The sequence below is a fragment of the Onychomys torridus genome, chromosome 21 (genome assembly GCF_903995425.1).
Source record: "Onychomys torridus chromosome 21, mOncTor1.1, whole genome shotgun sequence".
NCBI classification, from domain to species: domain Eukaryota; kingdom Metazoa; phylum Chordata; class Mammalia; order Rodentia; family Cricetidae; genus Onychomys; species Onychomys torridus.
Window position 1 is genome coordinate 25,193,964 of NC_050463.1, and position 24,265 is coordinate 25,218,228.

Below are 24,265 nucleotides of genomic sequence, written 5' to 3' on the forward strand. Positions count from 1 at the left end.
GGCTATAGGGTGAAAGAGGAAAGAAAGCAGAGTAATAGATGTGAAACACCATGGAGATTTGGAAAACGAGTGCCTTCAAAGACAAGGTGGGTGCAAAGTGGCAACAGACAAGGTGGGTGCAAAGTGGCAACAATTGTTAAAGAGGAACCATGTACTTTACACTGTTGGTATTACAGGAACATGACTGCACTCATGGAAGGCTACAGAGTGTGAAAATGAAAAACCCCCTGAAGGCCTTTCATTCAAAAGTTCCATGCCAGGTGGTGGTGGCACACACCTTTAATCCCAGCACTCGGGAGGCAGAGGCAGGCGGATCTCTGTGTGTTTGAGGCCAGGCTGGACTACAGAGTGAGTTCCAGGAAAGGGGCAAAGCTACACAGAGAAACCCTGTCTTGAAAAAGAAAAAAAAGTTCCAGCAGGAATACCCAGAGGAGCAGTCTTTCTGTCTGTCTTTGTACATGAGCTCAGGGAATTCCATAGCCATATCCCAAGGGGCTCGTTTACATTTCAAGATGGCGGCAGGGCTTGGCACCATCCATATGACGCTGCTTTTGCAGGAAAGCAGAATGAAGGGCCATAGAGTCAGAGATGCTTGTCCCATGGTTCCAGCACAAGCCTGTGAGGACAATATGGAATCAGGTGGTCAGATTCCTTGAAGAAAAGCTGAGAGGCTGTTTGTTGTGTGAAGCTATGAAGGTGAAACCCACATTTTAATGGAGAGCGGGGGATGTTGAAGATGACCAGGCCGTGTGGAAGCATAACATTCCACAACATATGGACAAAATCATTAAAAACATTTTTTTAGGATGCTCAATAAATACGGTGAGATGGAGAAGGTAGCTAAAGGAGGGGGCAATATACTAAATTAACAAGTGGTTGGCTGAGAGGAGGGGAGGGGATTATGTGGCTGAGAAGGAAGATTCTCGGTCTTTTTAGCTTAAGTACATTGTCTATTATAACAAAGCCTAGAAGAAAGGGCCGTGCTGTTGGCTGTAGCTAGGAACAGGAGACTGTCCATCTAGACAAGGCAAGATCACTTCCTATAGACCAGAGGGCTTGGAAATGCCATTTAAGAGACGTCCAGGAACGTGAAAGATGTGGAAGCGTAGAGAGGACAGCTGGGCAAGGTGAGCAGGGGCCAGAGTACAAACTCTGGAAAGAATGCACACAGGGAACACCAGGTACAGCAGACTTCAGCCCCAACCTGCAGTAGGAAATGGCGCATCCTTGGAAATCTTGACCGAAACTTTCGAGCAATGAATCACCATTACAAAACTGTCACGTCACTTTACAGTTTTTAAAGTGAGCCACATGTAGGCTTCCCAGGGGCTGAGAAGCAGTAGAAGTACTTTTATAAGGGCATGTAGCTTTTTGACGTATTCATAAAAAGCATTTGGTATGTTTGCCGACTCCGAGTGCGGTAAGGCAAGGTTCATCACTGGATGCTAAAACTATGGAGTGAAAAAATGCTAGGAAGAGAATATCCAAGAGTTCAAAAGGTGACCATGTACCTCTACAACGAAAAGATACGTGTCACCACAATAGCGACGCGATTCAGTCTAACATCACCCAAAGTGGAAGAACCTAATGACGCATGGCTCCCAATGTTGTGTAAGGATTAGTTTTGTCCCAAATTTATAACTGAAGTAGAATCATGAGGAAATTATTAGGCAAATCTCGAATGTGGTTACTCGATTAGATAATTTGTTTTCTTTTTTCTTTGTTTTTTTTTTTTTTTCCCCGAGATAGGGTTCCTCTATGTAACTTTGCCTTTCCTGAATCTCACTTTGTAGCCCAGGCTGGCCTTGAACTCACAGAGATCCGCCCGCCTCTGCCTCCTGAGTGCTGGGATTAAAGGCATGTGCCACCACCACCACCACCACCGGGCTACTTTGTTTTAAGAAAGCAATTTAACATATGTGCGCACACACACACACACACACACAATTGGAAGAACTAGTCTTTTTAAGGAATGTTTATTTTTATTTGTGTGTCCATGTCTTTGTGTGTGAGTACAGTGACAGCAGAGGCCGAAAGAGGGTATCGGGTCCCTGGAACTGGAGTTACAGAGAAAGAAGAAAAAGACAGTACCTGTGATGTTAACCACTGGCAAATATAGGTGAAGACAGATAGGGGTTTGGCATATTATTTACATTTTTCAATTTCTTTCTAGGTGGAATGAAATCTCTTTAAAAACAAACTACTATTACCTGGTTTTAATGAATGAAGCTATATTTAAGAGCAATACCAAATAATGTGGCCAGTGAGATTGAAGCATTTTGCCCTTGCCTTACTGATATTTTTACACTATGGAATAAGTATATTATCTCTTAGTATCTTTTTTTTTTTTTTAAAAAAAAAGGGTTTATTTATTTATTATGTATACAGTGTTCTGCCTGCATGTGTCCCTGCAGGCCAGAAGAGGGCACCAGATCTCATCACAGATGGTTGTGAGCCAGCTTGTGGTTGTTGGGAATTGAACTCAGGACCTCTGGCAGAGCAGGCAGTGCTCTTAACCTCTGAGCCATCTCTCTAGCCCCAAGCATCTTTTATTTACTTCTGAGGATATATTGTCTCAGTCTCCCAAAACCAGGAAATAAAAGTATCTTCTTAATCATAGCAACAGTGGAGCAAAGTAGGACTCACTTGCTGATTCCAGGTACAGTTTTGAGAAACAGACCTAGGAAATCTTACCTTAGACGAAATATCATTTCTATTAAATATACATACACAACAAATGCACACATACATAGAGACATGTAGACTTAACATAAATTTATATCAAATGTACTCATAATATTTACATACATACAGACATATGTGTATGGCTGGTTGTATGATTTGTGGGACCTAGGTTGAAATGAAATATAAGGTGCTTTTTAAGTGGCTAAGTGTGGGACACTTCTGAGAATGGTCTAGTGCAACCGTACAGGCTGCATGCCCATTAAGTGCACACTGTGTACATATCTACACGCGACATGAGAAACCTGAATGTCGGCTTTCCCAAGTCACCATCTGCAGACTCACAACATCCAGTCCCTACCTGAACATTCACTATAATGTGAGGCTCTTTGGCACCTTAACCTTTTAATATAAAAGAAAATATTTTCATTCAATATTAATTCTCATAATTTTTTAACTTCAATATAGACGAGAGTGATGAGACTGTAAGTGACATTATATGGTTCTAACAAATAATATTTTACCTTTGCTGTTAGACCTATCCCTTCATTTTGTGTTTTTTTTTTGGCAGGAAATTTTAAAGTGCATCTCAGGCATTGTAGTGTTTCAGTTGTGAATATTTAAAAGTTGACTTGTAACAGTTCCTTGTAATGTTAACAAAACCACATATCAGGTAAACTAAGAAATGTAATTATCACATAATTAGTCTGGATCACTTTTACAATCCCCAAACTGTCTTTTGTATAGGTAGTTTCAAATTGGGAGGGTCCAAGGTTACATTTGGTTGACACGTCCTTTTCCTGTATAGCATATTTCCTGTGCTTTCTTTTCTCTCAATGTTGGCTGGAGGAACTAGCTGTGTGTCTGTAGCACGTCCTCTGCTCTGAAAGTGGCTCATGGCATCCCCATGGCTAGATGGATGTAGTTACACTAGTATTGGCTTCAATTCTAATGAAAACCGTAATAGTACTGGGAGACAAAAAATGCTTCTAGAATATGTAGAGCCCCACTGATGTTAACTTAGTTGTGGTATATTTTAATTTCCTATAATTGCAATATTTTATCACAGAGCCAGTCACTTACAGTATATACACTTATGACAGTTTTTGAGACCAGAAACTTAAAATGAGATTCAGTAGCTACACTCCCCAGAGGCTGCCATCATGAATCCTGTGCGTGGTATTTCCAGATTAAGGCTCAGCTACACAGACCGGCTCACAACATGCTCTGACACTCACAGTCTTTCCAACTGTTTGTACCTGAAATTCCCCTCAACTTAATCAAACAGCAAGTTTTAGGGACAGTGAGATGACTTGGCAGGTAAATGCACCTGCCACCAAGCCCGATGATCTGAGTTCAATCCCCGGCACCTGTACAGCAGGAAAGACATGACTTACACAAGTAATCCTTTGACCTCCACACATGTCCTCTGGTACATGCCTATGCCCATACCCACATTCCCATCACCTCATCAACTAAATGTAGTAAAAATGTTATGCATTACAATTCACATAGTATACAATTCATTTATCCAATACCTACAATTTAACAGTGTTTATTCAGAATTGCATCAAGACTACATTCAATTTTAAAATATTTTTTGTCACCTCAAAGGGAACCCACATCCATTAACAGATTCATTGTCTTCTCCCAACTCCAGAAAACCACCAATCTGCTGGGCGGTGGTGATGCACACCTTCAATCCCAGCACTTGTTGGGAGGCAGAGGCAGGCGGATCTCTGTGAGTTCGAGGCCAGCCTGGTCTATAGAGTGGGTGCTAGGACAGGCTCCAAAGCTACACAGAGAAAGCCTGTCTCAGAAAAACAAACAAACAAAAAAAAAAAACAAAAAAAGGAAAGAAAAAAAGAAAACCACCAATCTGCTTCTTTTCTTGTCTATAGATCTGCCTATTCTATGCATATAAATAAATAGACCATACAGTGGGTATTTTTCATATAGTATTGTCTCTAAGTTTCATCCACACTGTAGCATGTCTCAGTAACACATTCCTTTTTGCTGCCAAATAGGGTCATGTTGTATGAATATATAATATTTTATGTACTTGTTCAATAGACATCTGGATTGTTCACTCTTATAAATAAGATCACCCAAGGCAGATAACTAGATTTGTGTGGTTAGAATTTTCTATGCTTAGAACTGCTGGGTTCTAGAGCAGCTGCCTCCTCACAGCTTTGTGCAGGCCAAGTTGTGTCCATCGTTCAGAACCCAAATTTAGTGTTACTGTCGTGTCCCGTGGTCTCCCCTAGCTCTCCCATGGTTCAGTGTTGCACTGTGCTGGCCCGTTTGGGTCCACTCGGTCACTCCTCTGTAATGGTTTCCTTTGGAAAGCAAGGGCAGGCTGCTGCATACTCTTGGAATTAAAAAGAAAAGTGGATATTCAGGAACTGCCCTAGATCAGTTGAAATAAGCCCACTAGAGGAGAGCCCTGAGCACATAAACTTCGAAAAAAGGCCCATGACTTTGATGTCTCACCTTAGACATGGTCCGGGAGTATGGAATCCTCTGACCCCTCAGTTCCCTCCTTTCCAAAGAGCAGTGTTTTATCTGACAGGGGCTACTGTGGTAAAGAACTGAGCATGTGTGGCTCAGCCTGTGGTGTGCTCCCTACCCTGGAGAGCTAACACACCAGGATAAAACTATTTCTTCAAGACATTGGTCCTAGAACACAAGGTAGGCCCTTGCTCTACAGGCAGAGGACAGGCACGTGGTTTTCTCCAAATAAGAACTATGAAGGAAGTCTGATTCAAGAAAGGGGCCTGGTCCTGTATTTCAGCTTCAGGCTGATAAGCTTAATCTGTGGTGCTGTGACTGAACTGGGGCCTTGCACGGGCTTGGCAGGCATTCTACTATTAAGGTATGTATGTCTCAAGCCCGGAAGCAGACAACTGATTCCCTGATTCCCATAAAGCCTCATTTCTCAATGTTTCCCGAGTAAAGAGGGGACTAGTGTGTGTGTGACCTGCTGGTACGCCTCCAGGAGCACCACAATACCAGCATAACCATAACTGTCCATGTCTATGGTACTTGTATTTTAAAGAAACAGTAGCGTGTCCCCAAGTCAGTGAGCAATTTCATCCAAAGTAGAACATACGTCTAAAAGAATAAAGCAGTACATAAAGGCCTTCCTTCCTCACCTGCAGAAACTGTTTTTACTTTATTGGGAATAAGCTCAGTCATGATCTGCAGAGGTTGGTCCTGGGCAATTTGAGGATAGGTCTTCTTTATCTGTAATTTATGTGAGAGAAATAAAAGATAAGTAAATACGTTTAGAGTAAACTTGTAGAAAATTGTATGCAGTATTTTTGACCAGTCATGTTTTTTATTCTACAAAGTAAATGAGGAAAAAGATTAAAACAATAATAAAAAATAAGGGGCTGGGGGCTGGGATACGGCTCAATGGTTAAGAGCACTGGCTGCTCTTCCAGAGAAACTGGATTCCCTTTTCAGCACCCACATGTGGCTAACAGCTGTCTAACTCCAGGACCAGGGGATCTGATGCCTTCTTCTGGCCTCCAGGAACACTGAATGTATGTGGTGCACAGATATACACATGGGCATAGCACCCATACACCTAATATACAAATTTAAGAGATTAAAGTAATAACAAAAAAAAAAAAATCCCCATTCTCAAATTACAAATTCCTTAATTATAAGAGAATCAAGGTGAAATGGACGAACATATGAGACAACTGGTTCAGTTGAGCTATCTGGCAAGTCTTTTCTGAAGGGAACCGGAGGAGGGGTGGATCTGGGGAAAAGGTGAGGTGGTGGGAGGGACTGGGAGGAGAGAGGAACGAGGGGAAACTGAGGTCAGGATGTAAGATATGAGAGAAAAATACATAAAAAGAAAAGAGATATTTGGAAAGGGTTAAACTAATTTTTTCTTCACGATGAAAAAAAAGAATGGATTTCAATAGACTTGATTTTTACGAGTCAGGACAATTAATGCAAGTATCTATCAAAGAATGAATCTTCAAAAATAAAGCATGAAAGAAATCATTATCTGCAAGGTTTTTGGTTCTTCTTCTTTTTTGGCTGGGGGTAGGTGGTTGAGACAAGGTCTCATCATGCAGCCCTATATGGGCTGGAACTTGCTATGTAGACCCGAGAACTGCAGTCGCAGTGCTCACATACAAAGTTTGAACACACAAACACAAATAAACCTTTCAGCTGGGTGGTGGTGTCGGCGCATGCGCCTTTAATCCCAGCACTCGGAGGCAGAGCCAGGAGGATCTCTGTGAATTAGAGGCCAGCCTGGTCTACAGAGTGAGTTTCAGGACAAAACTACACTGAAACCCTGTCTCGAAAAACAAAAACAATAACAACAACAACAGCAACAAAAAACCCTTCCTTTCTTTCCTTCCTTCCTTTTTTCAAGACAAGGTTTCTCTGTGTAGCCCTGGCCATCCTGAGACTCACTCTGAAGACCAGGATGGCCTCGAACTCAGAGATCCACTGCCTCTGCCTCTTGAGGGCTGGGATTAATGGTGTGTGTCACCATGCCTAAGCCTTTTTTTTTTCCTTTGAGCTGAGGATCAAACCCAGGGCCTTGCGCTTGCTAGGCAAGTGCCCTACCACTGAGCTAAATCCCCAACCCCATCCTAAACCTTTTAAAGTTATTCTTTAGAGTGGAAATTCTTTCTTGAGTAATAAAAGGGTGAAAATTCCCTTTTGCACATTCAGTGACTGAAAAATTAAATGTTAAGCTCTAGTAAAACTCAATTATTTCCGTAGTCACCATTCCTTTAGACACCAGTCCCACATTGCCATGTGAATGGGAAAAGACATGCGAGCGTTATTAAAAATAAGTATTCACGGGCAGCAGTTTTTAAACATAAATCATCTTCTCACCTTCGTAGGCTGTCCCACACCAAATGCAATATAGATGTTCTTCTCGTAAGTAGCCGGTGAGTATCTGCAGCTTCTCCAGCACCTGGATGAGGACCCGGGTGCATCAGTGGCTCACATCAACCAGAACCTTGGTTCCTGGATCTCAGTTTCGTTACTAAGGGCCAGGCTTGAACTCTTCTGGTGCACTCGCCAACAGTTACTCAAGGAGTCAGAGCAGAGGTGATACATTTGGGCATGTCTCAGTTGACTAACCATTTGTCCACAAGAGACAACTGGTGAGCATAAAGACAATCATCTTATGGCTGGCTCTGTCATGAGGTTTCATTGTTTTGTTTTGTGAAGACAGGGTCTCATTATGTATTATTAGCCTGGAACTTGCTATGTAGATCAGCCTGGCCTTGAACTCACAGAGATCTGCCTGCCCCTGCCTCCCAAGTGCTGGCATTAAGGGTATGCACCATCCTGTCCAGCAGGAACATCTATTTTGCATGGCAGGTCATGGGACACTGACATAGCCATTGTGCCCAGCGATAATTAGGATTCCTAAAGACTCAAAAGACTCTCAAAGGACTCTGTTCCTCAGGTGAGGGGAGGGAGGCCCGCCTCCTTCAGCCACACTCATCAGAGATCTCAGTTAAGCCGTATGTATGTGCTTAAAGTTGTGAATGTTGCCTAGGAAAATTCCATATGCAAGTAACTATGGGGGTATTACCACCCTTTCTTGAATAATTACATTTTAGAAATTAATTGTGCATATGTGTTTGTGTGTGTGTGTGTGTGTGTGTGTGTGTGTGTGTTTGTGTCTCATGTGCTTGCCAGAGGGAAGCTGGGAGAGTCAGTCTTCTCCTTCCACTGTGTGAGTCGCAGGGATTGGACTCAGGCTCTGCAGCTGTAACATGAATCTTAAAGCGTTCTTATTAATAAGAATAAACCCGAGGCCAGTTATTGGGGTGATTGCTGGAAGATCAGAGAAGCAGAACAAGCCACAGCTATCTCACCTTGCTAGTTCCTCAGGTGATCCTGTTTCCTCAGGCTGGAAGCTTCTGAGTCCTCCTCCACATGAATCTCAGCTGAACTGTGTTGCACCAAAGCTTAAAACTAACTACATGCTTTTTTCTCTTTAGTTTCTGGTCTTCACGCCTTATATACCTTTTTCTTTCTGCCCCCACTCCCTGGGATTAAAGGGGTGGGTTACCATGCTTAGCTGTTTCTAAAGTGGCCTTGAACTCAGAGATCTGGCTAGCTCTGCCTCCCAAGTGCTGGGATTAAAGGTGTGTACCACCACCGCCCAACTTCTGTTATGGCTTACTTTTCCCATTTTCTAGCCACCATTTCTGGCTCTGTTCTAGTGGCTGTCTGTTCTCTGACCCCAGATATGTTTATTTTGGGGAACACACAATATTTCAGGGAACACAATACCCACCACATGCAGCGGGTGCCTTCACTCACTAGCTATCTCCATCTACCCTGGGCCTCCTTCTGACTTTATTTTCTGTGTGTTTTGTTTTGTGAATGAATGAGGTACACATTGGGATCCCTTTTAGAAATTAAACAGGAAACAAAACCAAGTGCAATCATTTACATTTGTAGCTAATCTGTCCTTTTTAGTAAACTAAAACTAAATGGAAAACTTATATGGAATTTTTACTTTTGGGTTAGTAAAGCAATCCTGGAAATCAGCAGCTCTCAATTCGGGTGATTTTCCTCCCCAGGGGCTATTTGGCAGTGCTTGGAGACACTTTCTGGTTGTCACACTGCAGATGCCAGTGTTCGTACGCCCTGATCAATCATTTACCTGCACTCATTCTCAGACCCCCGAGGAAAGCTTAGCTGTTCCTCCTTGCCACTCCTGTGGGGCTGAGGCACTGGAGCTCTCAACATGGCATGCCAATGTCAGCAATACACAACCACTCAGGACTTCGTTCACCCAAGGCTTTCTCTATTGCCTACATAGCAGTGTGCCTGGTCTCCACCCTCCAGACGCCAGCTTCAACTGTAGCTTCCTCCTCTGGATATCACAGCCTGAGGCTGCTTGCCTAGAGAGACTTCCCATCCAGACTAGCTAGCCCCTCCCCGTGATGTGATCCGATCCTAGTGCTCCTGTGTGTCTATGTGTCTGTCCTTTCTCCCTCCCCGCTCCTTGTCAGGTGGCAGAACCCAAGCCAAGTGGCATGTGGTACTGCTTCACATCCGATCATGCTGCCCACAGCAGAGTTACCCAGCTTCAGGTGGTCAACAGTGCCAAGGCCAAGACTCCTGCTCTGAGGAAGTATATGGTGCCCAGACGTACACTCAAATCTTCACTGGTGTATTCATCTTCATCCTGTTCTTCCTCTTCCTCTTCTTCAGTCTCCTCTTCAGGTCTTATCCAGTACCATGCCTCCCTGGGAACCTGTATGTTCTGAAAATGCAGAATGATTTTTATAAAACACAGCTAAGTACACTTCTGGTGTCATAAGTATGTTTGTGTTAATATGAATTTCTTCTTCCAATTAATATTTACTGAGTGAAATTTCTCAGTAAAGCATTGGACCACGACCAGTGAAGACTGACTGAAAGGGCAATTAGAATTTTGTCAGTCAAGCAGGGAAGAGAGATAGGTGTAAAATTGTACATATAAGCTAGGAAGTCACAAAGTATCAGCAAGTACATGCAAGATAATACCCCCCAGCTACTTATCTATGACAAACATTATACCAATATTTGAGACTTTAAGTGACGTTATTTTTATCTTGACACCACTCACTGTGTTTTGTAAAAGGCAAAGATTTCTTTTAAAATGATTTTAAAAGATTCCTATTTGAAATGAAAGCATTCCACCTTAATTTCCCAACAGACACACAAAGTGAGACGTGTAAACTAAAATTAGGTTATTCTGTTAATCAAACATTAAGGGGAACAGCATTTCTATACATTCCAGTCCTGAGAAATGACAATTTGAATACAACCAAAGCTATTTAGCCCTTAGCAGACAACTCAGGAAACCAGTCCCTGGAGTAAGTCAGCCATTAGTGAGTCAGTCACCACAGTAGGTAGTGCACATCAAACAAAGTTTTTTGTTTGTTTTTCGAGACAGAATTTCTCTGTGTAGTTTTGGTGCCTGTCCTGGATCCCACTCTGTAGCCCAGGCTGGCCTCGAACTCACAGAGATCTGCCTGGCTCTGGGTTTAAAGGTATGCACCACCACTGCATGGTAGATCTTTAAGGGAAAGGTTTTATAAGCAAGGGGTGGAGTTTTTGTTTTTGTTTTCCCTCAATAAGAATATAAACCATGGGCTGGAGAGATGGCTCAGAGGTTAAGAGCACTGACTGTTCTTCCAGAGGTCCTGAGTTCAATTCCCAGCACCCACATGGTGGCTCACAACCATCTGTAATGAGATCTGGCGCCCTCTTCTGTATACATAATAAATAAATAAATCTTAAAAAAAAAAAAAAAATAGCCAGGCGGTGGTGGCACACACCTGTAATCCCAGCACTGGGGAGGCAGAGGCAGGTGGATCTCTTTGAGTTCGAGGCCAGCCTGGTCTACAGAGCTAGTCCAGGACAGGCTCCAAAGCTAGAGAGAAACCCTGTCTCAAAAAACAAACAAAAAAAAGCTGGGTGGTGGTAGCGCACGTCCTTAAACCCAGCACTTGGGAGGCAGAGCCAGGAGAATCTTTGTGAGTTTGAGTCCATCCTGGTCTACAAAGTGAGATCCAGGACAGGCTCTAAAGCAAGTATACATATACACACAGGTACTAAAGCACTAGGAAAGTGGAAGAAGATGCCCACCGACCTTCTGGGTATCCAGCTGCTGGCAAGCTCGCTGGCTTCTTCGCAGGTCTCCTTCGAGCCTCATCTCTTCTTGCTTACTCTTCATTCGCATCCTAAGTGAAGGAAGAGTTGTATGTCTCTATTCTCTTAACTACTTATGTACCATCTGGGAACACACTATCATAAGGGATCTGAAGCGAAACCAGGGCAAAGGCAACAGATGCCTTACCGGAACTGCTCGGCGGCCGTTTTTTCATTTTGGCTTATCATGTGAACTTTTCTCCTGTAGTTTTCCAGCCTCTCCTCGGCTTTCCGTTTCAGTAATGTCTCGTGACCTAAGCCACTTTTTCCTGGTCACAGACAAAACTTCTGATGAGGAATTTGAGAACTTACTCAGTTTTTAAACTTCAAAACCCGACAATTTAAATACCTAAGAAATTAAATGCAGTTTCATTTGAACATAATTATCCAAATGTATGTCATTAAAATAGCAGCAGAAAACACTAGGATGATTTTGACAAAGATCACAGAGTCTCATCCAACACAGTAATGCTGCACTCATTTTTACAAATTAGGGCGGCTGTGGCGCACGCCTTTAATCACAGCACTTGGGAGGCTGAGGCAGATGGATCTCTGAGTTCGAGTCCAGCCTAGTCTACAGAGTGAGTTCTAGGACAGCCAGGACTGTTATACAGAAAAACCCTGTCCTCAAAAACCAAAAATAAATAAGTAAATAATAAAAAAAAAAAAAATTAGGAAAATACTATCAACTATCACATTTCCATACATATATACCTTTTTCACTTCAGTTAAACCAAGGAAATACATTTAAAAAGACAAGAAAGGCACTGTGCTTTCATAGTTATCAAAATTTCTCCCCAGTTTTTGCAGTGCTGGGATCAGAGGCAGGGTCCTGTACTGGATAGGCAGGCACTCTACCAATGGGCTTCATCCTTAACTCTTTGGCAGGGCCTCACTATGTAGCTCAGGCTAACCTCCACATTTCTATCCTCCTACATCCTGAGATTACGGGTGTATAATTACAAATGACTACTCCTGGCTCCCCATAATTTTTATGATTTAAATTTTATATTCCATTACTTCTATTTCACCAAAACTTACTTTAAAAAATTTGTTCTTACAAAAACAACTTTAAAAAGGTTTAGAAGTTTAACATTTTGCTATTTCATAGGCTTCCTATGATAGTCAAGTATAAGGTCACCATCCCAAAACATATTAAGCAAGCCAATCTAAGTTACTGTTACTTAATACAGTTAAAAATTATTATATACCTGTTTTGATATTGAGAGGAATTGGTTCAACAATACCATCTCCTAAAAACAGAAAAAAGAAACATAAATTAGAAATATTTCATTTACCACAAAGTTCAGGTCAGTTAGCACAGTATGTAGCATTACAATGTCTCTGTATATCCCTTCCCAGGTTCAACGACATTCCAAATTAAATTCTGGAAACTAATACTCTCCTTACTCTCTTCTTCAGCTATTACCTCTCCTAACTTTATTTATCACCTATCTATCTATCTATCTATCTATCTATCATCTATCTGTGAGACCAGGTATCACTATGTAGCTCTAGCTGCCCTGGAATTTATTATGTAGCCCAGGCTGGCCCTGAACTCACAGAGATCCACTTGCCTCTGCCTCCCCACTGCACTTATGTCATTTTAGGAAGCGACATTATGGACACAACAGTCTTTGTGGGCAGAAATCTCAAGAGAAAACATGATTAAAGTAGAAACAATGAAATCCGAAGCCACCATTTACAGCCACTACCTCTTAATAAGCAGTTTCACTTCCTAAAGGGGAACACAGCTTCTCCAAGCACAAGGTTAGTCGGACGGCTGCCGTAAGCACAGAGCAAGCCGGGAGGAGCCCTGCCATGGTCCCCCAAGTTGCCTCATTGCTATCTGGGCACTGTGCTTCTGTGCCCATCACCCGCCACCATTCTCCACTGCTTCCATTGTCGGCCACTTGCCAGTGCCTTCAAGGCGGCGGTGGGATGTTAAGTGGCCCATGTCAGCATGTGTGGCATTTAAAATGGATGTGAGAAGATGACTCTGGAAGGACTGGTCGCCCCAAAGCCACTAAAAAACTTAAGTTGCTTTACTTTTTGGTAGATAAGAAGCACTGTCAACTTAGGTCTCCATCAGCACATTGCAATTGAGTGGTAAAGAACACAGAGCCAGGCCGGGCGGTGGTGGCGCACGCCTTTAATCCCAGCACTCGGGAGGCAGAGCCAGGTGGATCTCTGAGTTCGAGGCCAGCCTGGTCTAGAGAACGAGATCCAGGACAGGCACCACAGCTACACAGAGAAACCCTGTCTCGAAAAAACAAACAAATTGCAAAAGAACCCCCGAACCCGTTGCGCACATGACTCACCACTCCTGCCCAGGGCCTGCCCACTCTTGTACCCCATCTTCTGGAGCAAAGCAAACCCTTTGTTTTCAGAGCCCAGCGCATTCTTCAACGCGGTGTCCCGTCTTTCCCGTTCTTCCTCTTTCACACTCTTCTGTCTGTTTTTCAGATTGGCTTCCTGCTGCTTCTCCTCTTTCCGGCGGGCCTCGCGGGTCTGCCTCAGCATTGGCACGCCTGGTCTGACGTCCTCTCTGAAAAATAAAGGCCCGTTTGCCAGGCACTCCCTCGACACTGACAGGGGACAGAAGAGGGCACCCAAAGAGTGTTAAGAGAATAAAATGGTTAGCGCCTCTCATCTTTGTAAGGACACACAGGATGCTATTTGTAGAACAGTTAAGACGGATTTTTTGGGGGGTGGGGAGATGGTTCAAAGCAGGGTTTCTCTGTGTAATCCTGGCCATCCTGGAACTCTCTGTAGACCAGGCTGGCCTCAGACTCAGCAATCTGCCTGCCTCTTCTTTAAAAATGGAAATACATATTACAAAACGTCCTGGGTTGAGGGGGGTAGCTCATGTAGTGTCAGAGTGCTTACCTAGTTAGTGTGCATGAAACCCAACACTGTAACAACTAGTCACGGCTTTTGCACACACCTGGAATCTCAGCTCTTAGGAAACAGAGGCAGGGGAATCAGCTACACAGTGAGTGAGTTAGAGAGCAGCCTGAGCTACATGAGACAGACCCTGTCTCAGAACAAGGCAACACACATGACTACCACCACCACCCAACCAATGTCCTCACTTTATAGTCTATATACGTCTTTTTCATATCATCATATTAGGTGTGCACATTTACTTACTGAACATTAATGAAGGCATCTGACATGTAATCCTCTTCTTCTTCTGCCATGTTCAACGTCATATGACAATACTGCCTACAAATCAGACAGGACAAGGTAATAGTATTATTATTACCGTTATCATTAGCTTACCAAAATGGAAATCAACCATGGTGGGTGGCAATGCTACAAGATGCTCCCTTGTGCACAAAGATAGGGAATTTCAGCATCCTATGTTCTAGCAACAGAGGAGCAGCCAACCCAAGAGAGGATACCTGGGAATGGTGGGAACGTTTGCAACCTCAAAGACCCTGTTGTGACTCACCTCCTCCAACAAGGCCACACCTTCTGATCCTTCCCAAACAGGTCCTCCAATTGGGGACTAAATATTCAAAAATATGAGCCTATTGGTACCATACCAATTCAAAACACAACAGAAGTAAACCTTCTTGGTTTTTTTTGTTTGTTTGTTTCTTTCGTAAGATTGGATGGGCCTGTGTCCTGTATCTCAGGCTGGCCTGGAACTCACTATATAGTCCAAGCTGGCCTTGGAACTTGTGATTCTCCAGTTATGAGACAAACACTCATATAGTGATTTTGTTTTTGTTTTTTTTTTTTTTAAAGATTTTATATATATATAGTGCAATATCTGCATGTATTCCTGCAGGCCAGAAGAGGGCACCAGATCTCATTACAGATGGTTGTGAGCCACCATGTGGGTGCTGGGAATTGAACTCAGGACCTCTGGAAGAACAGCCAGTGCTCTTAACCTCTGAGCCATCTCTCCAGCCCTGATGTGGTATTCTTCAAAAAGGTCTGCTCCTAGTTAAATCTTGCCTCTTGGCTTTTTGATAACTCTGTGTAATCTCCACACTGAGCAGTTCATGTAACCAACACGGTTTTGTATAATAGAGTGACTTTTGGGTCACACTGAACATTTCACTCCGTACAGACGGTAGTATGGAGTAATTGAATGAAGTCTGTGGTCACGCACGAGAGCACTCAAGCTCTATGAGGATGTCCACACAGAAGGATCTGAGGCACAAACGTATGAACCAAATCAGTGAGCCACTTGGGAAATAGTCAAGCCCGAGGTGAATCAGACTGAACATCAATATTCTTACATAAAATAGCTAGTACTCACCTAGTTCATGAACAGCTCAATAGATACAAACAGTTCTACTTTCCAGATGGAAAGATGAAGGATTGATCCGGTAAATGATTTTTTCCCAACTACACAGAATACAGGTCTCGGTGATCTTGCTCCTGAAGCAGAATGAGGTTATAATTATCATTGATGAGCTGGGTCTCAAACCTGGGGCCTTACACATGCAAGAAAAGCATTCTACCATTGAGCTAAATGTTGAGCCCAAACTGAATTTTTTGTTTTGTTTTAATTTTTGGAGACAGGGTTTCTCTGTGTAGTTTTGGTGCCTGTCTTGGATCTCGCTCTGTAGACCAGGCTGGCCTTGAACTCACAGAGATCCGCCTGACTCTGCCTCCCGAGTGCTGGGATTAAAGGCGCTCGCCACCGCCGCCCTTCTCTGAATAATTTTCAAGGGAAACATTTCCAAAGTCAGACATGGTGGCTCACTGGTGTCATCTCAACACTCAGGAGTTTGAGGGCAGCGTGATCTGCACAGTGAGATGACAGGTTATTTCTCCCTTTTAGTAATTACATCCTATAGTCACAATTTTCATATCTCATCACACTTATGTACACCAGGTATTGCTATGTCACTAACGGACAAACTCTGAGGAAACTGATTACTATTGGTGAGGAAGTTAAATTATTGTTAACGGAGTGGAATAAGGAATTAGGTCCTCCAGTGTAAAAGCTCCTTTGCCATGAGGAAAATGCACACTAGCATTACCCACTCTCTCCAAAACATAAGCATAAACTCCACAAGGCGATAGATAACTCGGGTAAAGATGCTGGTGGGCTCAGACCATCCCTTAGGAGTCACAGCAGCGAAGTGATCATACGTCGTTGGAGGTGGCGTGTGAGAAAGAACCCGGGCAAGAATGATGCGCAGCTCTCCAAGTACCTAGATAAAGGGTGACCATTTTCTCAACAGGAAGATGATCGGTGCAGGCTTATTCCTTACTGGGCAAAGAGCACAGCGAGTTTGAAGCAGGCGCTACTGTAGAATACAGAGATGGGCCACCTCCTTCCTTACAGGTGCCTCGAGCATCGCGGGCCCTTCCCTCCCGCCTGCAGCGACCCCTCAAAAACGACCACTCACGGATGCGGGGGCGCTGCTGAAGTTGCGATGGGCAGTCACAGCCAACTAGCACCGACCGACCTCAGGCATTCGTTCTTCTTGGGCGTCCGCAGACCCTAAATTTAAGCGCAGCTTTACCCGCCGGGAGGACCCAGCTCCGCCGAGCGCGCGCCGCGCATGCGCCGTCCCCGCCCCCTCCCTCCTCCCCGTGCGAAGGACCCGCCTATCTCCAGCCGGCTCGGGTTCTGACCGCCGATTCGCTGGGAAACTCGGGTGGGCGGGGTTTTACGGGAGCGTGAGGCGCGCGCGCGCGTGTGTGCGTGACCAGCGTTCTGCGCACGCGCGCCTCCCGCCCCTCGGCTTCCTGCGGGGGCGGGAGTTGCGGGGAGGCGGGGCATCCGGGTCCCTCCGCAGTGGCTTCTGCCTGCGGGGCTCTCAGCTGATCGGCCCCGGCCGGACTGGGAAGGTGAGGCGGTCCCGCGCGCTGTTGTCCAAGCATGCAGGCGGACGCGCACCGCCATGCCGGAGCCCCGGGACGTTTTCTCAGAGGGCCGAGGAAGGAATGGGAGGTTTGAGGCCAGGGAGCCTCAGCCAAGTGGGGTTGACAGCTCGAGGACCCCCTGCGACGTGAGGCTGACCTCCTGGCACGGCCCCGCGACCCCCGTCTCGCGTTTTCTCCCGGGCCCCAAGCTGCCGCGGTCCGGGGAGCAGCGGGGTGCACCCCTACCCCGTGCACTCGGGGTTCTGCCCGGCTGTATCCCTGGGCCGAGGGCTTGTCCCGGGCGCTCCTGCTGCGGGTCCCTTTCTGGGCCCGCCCCCCGCCTGTCGGAAGCCTGTGGGAAGCCTTGGTCGCCGGGGACCCGGAATGGTGCATGTACACTCAGCAGGGCACGGAGAAGGCTTGTGATGCATGAGCTTGGTGCTTCGGGGGTAGAAGGAATTCCCGGGAATAATGCCTTTTTTGCAGCATTTACATTTTCCTTGTACTCCGTTCTTGTCGCCAGTTTAATTTCGTTTCTGTCGTTGACTTCTCAGAATTGGTTCTCTCAGGTTGTGTGTGAAAGACCTTATATTGAACAAATGAGAAGTAATGAGAAGTGAAACCATACTTTTTTTTTTCTCTATCTTAGTGGTTGCATTTATGAAACTGGAGATTTAGTATTAAAAAATCCTTACTTGTTGGGGCTGGAGAGATGGCTCAGTGGTTAAGAACTCTTGTTGCTTTTGAAAAGGACTGCGGTTTGGTTTCCAGCGCCCACATGGAGACTATAACCATCTGTAACTCTAGTTCCGGGGTGTCTAACACCCTGTTCTGATTGATTTCTGTGGGTGCACACACATTCATGTAGGTAAAACAGTCCTACACAGAAATAAAAATTCCTCACATGTATTTTTTAACGACTCTTTTTATTTAAGGTGTGAATTAAGAACTTCAATAATGGAGTTAGCTCACAGCTTATTGCTAAATGAAGAGGCATTGGCTCAAATCACTGAAGCAAAGAGACCAGTGTTTATCTTTGAATGGTTACGATTTCTTGATAAAGTCCTAGTCGCTGCCAACAAGGTAGGTATTGCCTCCCCCCCATGAGATTAATATAAAGAAAATATAAAACATTGTGTTTTGAAAATGTTACGAGTCATTCACCTCAGGAATTTCTAGTTTATCTTTCTCTTAGTCAGCAACAAACCCCAAACCCTGTCTAAATTCCGCTTGTTGCATGCTTCATATGTCAGTGTGACCGGGAGAAAAAGATGACTCTCTGGCTGGTGTCACTCCTCATCATCAGTATTGGTGAAACTATTAAGGCCACGCCACATTGTTAAAAGGGAGGTTTACTTTGTGGGGTAACTTACAAATGAAGGGATAGGTTGCAGGGTCTGGGAAAGGTGTAGCACAGTGAGAACTCTGCTCTGTCTACCTCCAGCGTCCAGTGTCCAGCGTCCAGGGTCTAGGAACCAAGAGAGCTGGTGCATCCAGATCTCGGGTCTTCAGGGTCCTCTCTTGGCTTTGCCTTGTAGGCGTGACCATTACTGAAGCCTCAGATCAAAGCTGGAATGGCTACCCACGACACATCAGTGCCTGGAAGTGGTCTCTGTGATGTCTGTAATCCCAGTGTCTGCCTGTTCTCTCTGGGAACTTAAGAGATTTTTACTTTTTCTTCTACTTCCTACACAGCCTCTTTGATGCAAGTTTGTTTTGTGCATGTTTTGTTTATTTTTTAAACATTAGATGCATTCCTCAAATGAGAGCTTTGTTCAGATTTAAGAGTAAATCATAGAAAGTGTTCTGGAAAAGGTGAATTTTGTTATCTGAACATCAGATAGGCTAAGTCCTGAGCTTACCATCTTAGTTTGTTTCTCTAGACTGATTGTTCCCTAGAAGATACTTTTCTACTCTAGTGTCTGAAGGTGATGTTAATTGTCTAGGGTTGAGGGATCAGGATAGGGAGCCTGAAGGCTTCAACACTCAGTATGTAAACATTCACTTGATTCCTATTTAGCACAGTGACCTCAGTCCACAGTTGTGTCCTTGTCCAAAGTTGTCCCGTCTTACACTTTTTCAGAAAACAAGCTTCTAGCCTTCTCCTAGGATGGAGGAGAGGAGCATAGAAGATTTTGTTTGTTTCTTTGGCTTTGATTTTTCTATGTGTGGCAGGCTTTTATTAGTTATTCCTGGCTGGCCTGGGACTCATTATGTATCCCAGACTAGCTTCAAACATGCAGCTGTCTTCCTGCATTAGCTGCCTGAGTGCTGAAATGCTGGACATGATGGATGCACTCCTATATGTGCTCTTAGATTGTCGACCAGTTATTCCTTTTATTTCTAGGTGCAGATTTATTCTAACCTCAAAAGTCTCCCAAGACTTAAAAACAAAACAAAACAAACAAACAAACAAACAAAAAAAGCCCATGAACTATTGGATTGCTTTGTGTCTTCATTTCTTCTTCGTTTTCTCTGCTGGGAGATCTTGGCTTCCAGATTTTTGCTTGCTTGCTTTTCCTGTTGTGGTGGCCCTTGTGAACTTGGCTTTGTGCTGTTGCTCTTGCCTGTTAGAATTACTTTAATTGCTAGAAAGACAGTAAATGCATGGATTCCCTTGTAACCTTTAACTAGAAATTTATATCTGTCCCTTAAATCTTCTGTAACTGGGCATTTGTTGTCTTCCTTCCGCTGAAAAGTCTTTTTCAAGGTCTCACATGACTTAAATTGCCCAAACAGTGGTCAGGACTTGTGTGATTTGGTCCCTTCCCATCTTTACACATGGCTGATCTCCCACTGTACATACTTAACGCTCATGTTGTGTTGTTCTGAGAGCTGTTGGTTTTACCCTTTAGTGATGTCTAATCTTAGGGTTTCTGCCACCATTTCAGATACTCAACTTTCAAAAGATATCTCATGGGCTGCTGTGTAGCTCCTTTGGTAGAACACTTGCCTCTAACATGCAAAAAGCCCTGGGTTTAATTCCAAGTACCACATAAAACCATTTTATGCCGTGGCCCATAGCGATAATCCCAGCCCCTGGGACGTGGGAGCAGGAGGGTCAAAAGTTCACGGTCATCCTCAGCTGCATAGTAAATTCAAGGCCAGCATGGGATACGTGATTCATTCTCACTCTCTTTCTCTACACACACACACACACACACACACACACACACACACACACACACTCAGAGTTAACACTAACATATCTAAACCAAAGTATTGATTTCCTTTTCAAACCTACCCTTTCCCAGACCCTTGAAGCTGTTCTTCACTTCTCCCTTAAACCTCATATCATGCTGATTAGTAAATATTAATAGAATTACCCACAAGCATATCTAGAGCCCGTCTACTTCCCATCACCTGCCTCTCCAGTGGCTCTCTTCTGGGTTATTGCAGTAGCTTTCTAATTTTCCACCATGTTTCTGCCTGGTATATTCGGCATCCATGGTTTTAACAGTCAAAACTAATTGGTTGAAAGATTTAGATTACAGCCCTCTTCTGCTTAAAACACTCACTCAGAATGAACTTAATGTTCTGTCATCTGGTTTCTTCTGACTTCACCTCTGACTGATTTTTCCTACTTCATCCCAGCTAACCCGAGCTTGCTGTCCTCAAGTGTGCTAAGCAGACTTCATCTGCAAATGTTCTATTCCTGGAGAGCCGCATAGCTCACCCCTTCACCTTGGAGAGTCATGTTTTTCTAATTAACTTATATAAAATAGTAACCACTCATACCATTTATTTCTTTATATTCTGTCCCTGCCCCTGGAATGTAAATTTCATGAGAATCAGACTTGGTCTATTCTGTTCACTGTCACACCCAGTGCCTACAATAGTTTGTGACGTGTAGTAATTGCATTGTATTTCTCAAGTAAATGAGTGAATTCTCCATATTGACTAGATACTAGTTATGTGTAGATCTGGGAATTACGTCCTGTTGCTTAGGTCTTTTCAAAATTTCTTTTGGTTTTCTTTACTAGCCCATAACTTTATGGACAACTGTATCTGCTTGTTGAGGGGAAAACCTTAGATATCTGTAAGCTGTGCATCCAGTATGTGATTCAACTTTCTAAGTTGGTCTGGAAACTGGCTCACCCAGTAATCACTTTAGTTGAAATCAAACTTTTGGGCAATGAAGGGGAATGGAGATCTAATCTAGGAAAGAGTGGATCATTTCTTACTGAAGTTTTCATTTTCATAAAAGTTTTCATGTGAGTTATGTGTGAGTTATGCTTAATGAGTACAGGTTTTAGTTATTAGAGCATCATACATGTTAAGTGTTTTTGACTAGAAAGCGATAAGGGTACAAGGAAAAAATGTTTTATTTTGTTTTTTTAAAATAACAGACAGATGTAAAAGAAAAACAGAAAAAGCTTGTTGAACAATTAACTGGATTAATCAGCAGCTCACCTGGACCACCTACTCGGAAATTGCTAGCTAAGAACCTTGCAGCGCTGTATAGCACTGGGGATACTTACACCGTTTTTCAGACACTAGATAAGTGTAATGACATTATCAGAAGTAAGGACGACACCGCAGCCTACCTGCCAACGAAACTGTAAGTTCATTACAGGAAGCCTTGCCTTCCCTTTTCCATTTTCAAAGTGATTTAGGGACTCCATCGCATAAAGACCCCCGGTGGGTGGAACCTGAGGCATGGTACTGACCGGAAGTTCTAACCAAATCTGAGGAAGGGGCGGGCCACCTCACTGCCCATCACTTACTTTGGACACAGCTGGGAGAATCGGGGTGGTGTCAGGAATCTTTTGATCAATTCTGATGGAAAACATATTCGTGTCTGAGGTGGAGAAGAAAAGAGTTAGTGAGGAGATTGAGGCCGGAATGGGTAAGACTAGTCTGCTGACCAAGTCCAGGCAGTCAAAGAAATGATTTGGAATCCCGACCTGCCTCCTCATTGATCTGCTTTCACACAAGAGGGGCAAAGTGGAGTGGCTGAGGTAGAGACCACTTTGCTTATAGTTTACTGAAGACTAGATTAAACTGACTCTAAAATGTTAGAGATACATACAAATTAGTTTTTGAAAATCAGAAAAGTCTAATGAGCTGTACTTAAAACTTGCGTGTATGTGTGCGCTGTTACTAACCAGTGGGGCCGACTTCACAGGGCAGCCGTGGCTTGTGTTGGAGCATTTTATGAGAAGATGGGACGGATGTTGGGCAGTGCGTTTCCAGAAACAGTGAACAATCTGCTGAAATCCCTGAAGAGTGCAGAGGTAAGTCCTACAGCAAGTAGTTAATGCCTTGCTCGGGGTATGCGTGGTTAAAGATGTGTTCTTCTGTTCCTATGACACTCACGGTGCTTAGCCCGAAAGTGATTTCAGATGATCCTTTCTCCCTTTTTTTGGAGCTGAGGACCGAACCCAGGGCCTTGCGCTTGCTAGGCAAGCGCTCTACCACTGAGCTAAATCCCCAACCCATCTCCTTTTTTAAATGTCAGCTTTCTTAAACTTTGGAGGCAGGGATGCCATTGATCTTTAAATAAGTAAGTCTACTTGTTTTTTTTTTTTTTAACTGAATTCTGTTTTTCAATTGACATTTTATTTTTCGTGTCACAGCTAAGGTATCAGTTTCATATGTCTGCCGTAATACATTGCTATACCCTGTGCAGCATATGGCTTTGGTTCCTGTCCTAGATCTTGCTGTGTAGCCCAGGCTGGCCTCAAACTCACAGAGATCTGCCTGGCTCTGCCTCCCAAGCGCTGGGATTAAAGATGTGCACCAACAACAACCCCCTCCCCCACCGGCTCTTTGTAGAATTCTTAATCCACCGATTTTCCTTACGGCCATGATTTGGAGATGAGATAAGTAGGCCCGGAGATTTACTATATTCGAGTGTGTTCTTATTAACTACGGAGTCGATTTGACAATGTGGTTTGAAAGTTTGCTTCATATTCATGTGCAGTCTCAAGGACGAAGTGAGATCTTAATGAGTCTACAGAAAGTGCTGACTGGATTGGGTGGTGCAGCAGCATCCTCTCACCGTGACATTTACAAGAATGCTCGATCCCTCCTAACCGACAGGTCGATGGCTGTCCGATGTGCAGTGGCAAAGGTTAGTGCCCAACCAGCCTATGATGTTGTCCTTATGGTGCTTGCTCTTAAGCAGGTCATTTTTTCCTTTTAAAGTTCTTAAATTATGAGCATTTGGGTGGTTGTTTTCATATGCTAGTTATATTTTCTGGAATTATCTATAAAGGAGATCATGTGGTATGTACTTTTGTGTGCCTGTGTGACTTCATTCATGAAAGTACAGTTAGTTTGAGATTTATGTATGTCCATGTTTCAGTAGTTCATACCTTTCTGTTATTTAGTAGTGTTTCATTGCATGGGTGCTTCACCTTTCTTGTTCTGTCACGTAGCTTTGGCTATTATCAAAAAAGCTTTTGTGAACATCTGTGTGCAGATTTTTTTGTGGACCTGTGTTTTTATTTGAGTCAATTCATTTTATTTGGAATGGCTAAAATTTATGTTTAGCTTTTTAAGAAACTGCTCAAGTATTTGTATAGGTTTAAATTTCTGGCTTTTTGCTTTTGTTAATTCTTCATCATTATTTGCTAATTACAGTTTTTGTTTTAGTCAGTCTAATAGAGGTGATTGAGTATCTCATAGTTTTAACCTGCATTTCTCTAATGACTAGTGTTAAACATATTTTCAGGTGTTTACCATCCATATTTTCTATTAAGAAAGATGTATTTAAATAGTGCCCATTGCTTGAAATTTCTCTTACTACTGAGATCTGAGAGTGCTTTATAGACTGTTTATATATTCTTTACGTAAGACATAATTTACAAATAATTTCTTGAAATCTGTGAGCTGATTCAAGGGAGGGCTTTGTTTAATTTCGGTTTGGTTTTGCCTTGTGATTTTAGAATACAGAGGCTGTGTTCATGTGGACCGCTGAGCAGTCTAACCTGGGTCTTCTGTAAGACCATTACATGCTCTTTACTATAGAGGCATCTCTTCAGCCCCACAGTTTTCTTCTCAGAACGTCTTCATGACGTTTCAGGACCTAGCA

The 24,265-nt window shown here is 43.6% G+C and overlaps 2 protein-coding genes across 7 annotated transcripts in view; one reads left to right on the plus strand and one right to left on the minus strand.

Annotated features, from left to right (window-relative positions):
• Positions 1–374: 374 nt before the first annotated feature.
• Gpatch11 (G-patch domain containing 11) lies at positions 375–16,927 on the minus strand. Of its 5 annotated transcripts, none has more exons than XM_036170943.1 (12): positions 16,767–16,927; positions 16,399–16,568; positions 15,665–15,786; positions 14,542–14,616; positions 13,710–13,936; positions 12,600–12,641; positions 11,537–11,657; positions 11,330–11,420; positions 9,845–9,955; positions 7,555–7,636; positions 5,838–5,928; positions 4,559–5,053 (listed from the first exon to the last, which is right to left on the minus strand). In XM_036170943.1, exons 4-11 carry the CDS (start codon positions 14,601–14,603, stop codon positions 5,873–5,875), a joined length of 792 nt encoding a protein of 263 aa, XP_036026836.1. In that variant the 5' UTR covers positions 14,604–14,616; positions 15,665–15,786; positions 16,399–16,568; positions 16,767–16,927; the 3' UTR covers positions 4,559–5,053; positions 5,838–5,872. The 5 variants fall into 5 exon arrangements, with proteins under 5 accessions (XP_036026835.1, XP_036026834.1, XP_036026836.1 ...); XM_036170944.1 differs by having other exon boundaries at positions 16,395–16,568; XM_036170942.1 differs by lacking the exons at positions 4,559–5,053; positions 16,399–16,568 and adding an exon at positions 375–616.
• Positions 16,928–17,101: 174 nt separating this feature from the next.
• The window catches only part of Heatr5b (HEAT repeat containing 5B), a 79,107-nt gene continuing 71,943 nt past the window's right edge, over positions 17,102–24,265 (plus strand). Inside the window, exons 1-5 of one of the 2 annotated variants that reach the window (XM_036170644.1) lie at positions 17,102–17,211; positions 18,162–18,309; positions 21,576–21,787; positions 22,355–22,463; positions 23,153–23,302. In XM_036170644.1, the coding sequence (XP_036026537.1) occupies positions 18,184–18,309; positions 21,576–21,787; positions 22,355–22,463; positions 23,153–23,302 (597 nt within the window). In that variant the 5' untranslated portion in view covers positions 17,102–17,211; positions 18,162–18,183. Of the gene's footprint in view, positions 17,212–17,241; positions 17,373–18,161; positions 18,310–21,575; positions 21,788–22,354; positions 22,464–23,152; positions 23,303–24,265 lie in introns of those variants that run through there. The other variant, XM_036170643.1, reaches the window with a different exon arrangement.

Coding starts and splice junctions, on each gene's coding strand:
- Gpatch11 (XM_036170942.1), bottom strand. CDS start 14,603: ATGACGTTGAACATGGCAGAAGAAGAAGAGGATTACATGTCAGATGCC. Junction 13,937..14,541: donor GATGCCTTCATTAATGTTCA/GTAAGTAAATGT, acceptor TTTATTTTTCAG/AGAGGACGTCAGACCAGGCG. Junction 9,956..11,329: donor AGCAGCTGGATACCCAGAAG/GTCGGTGGGCAT, acceptor CTGCATTTTCAG/AACATACAGGTTCCCAGGGA.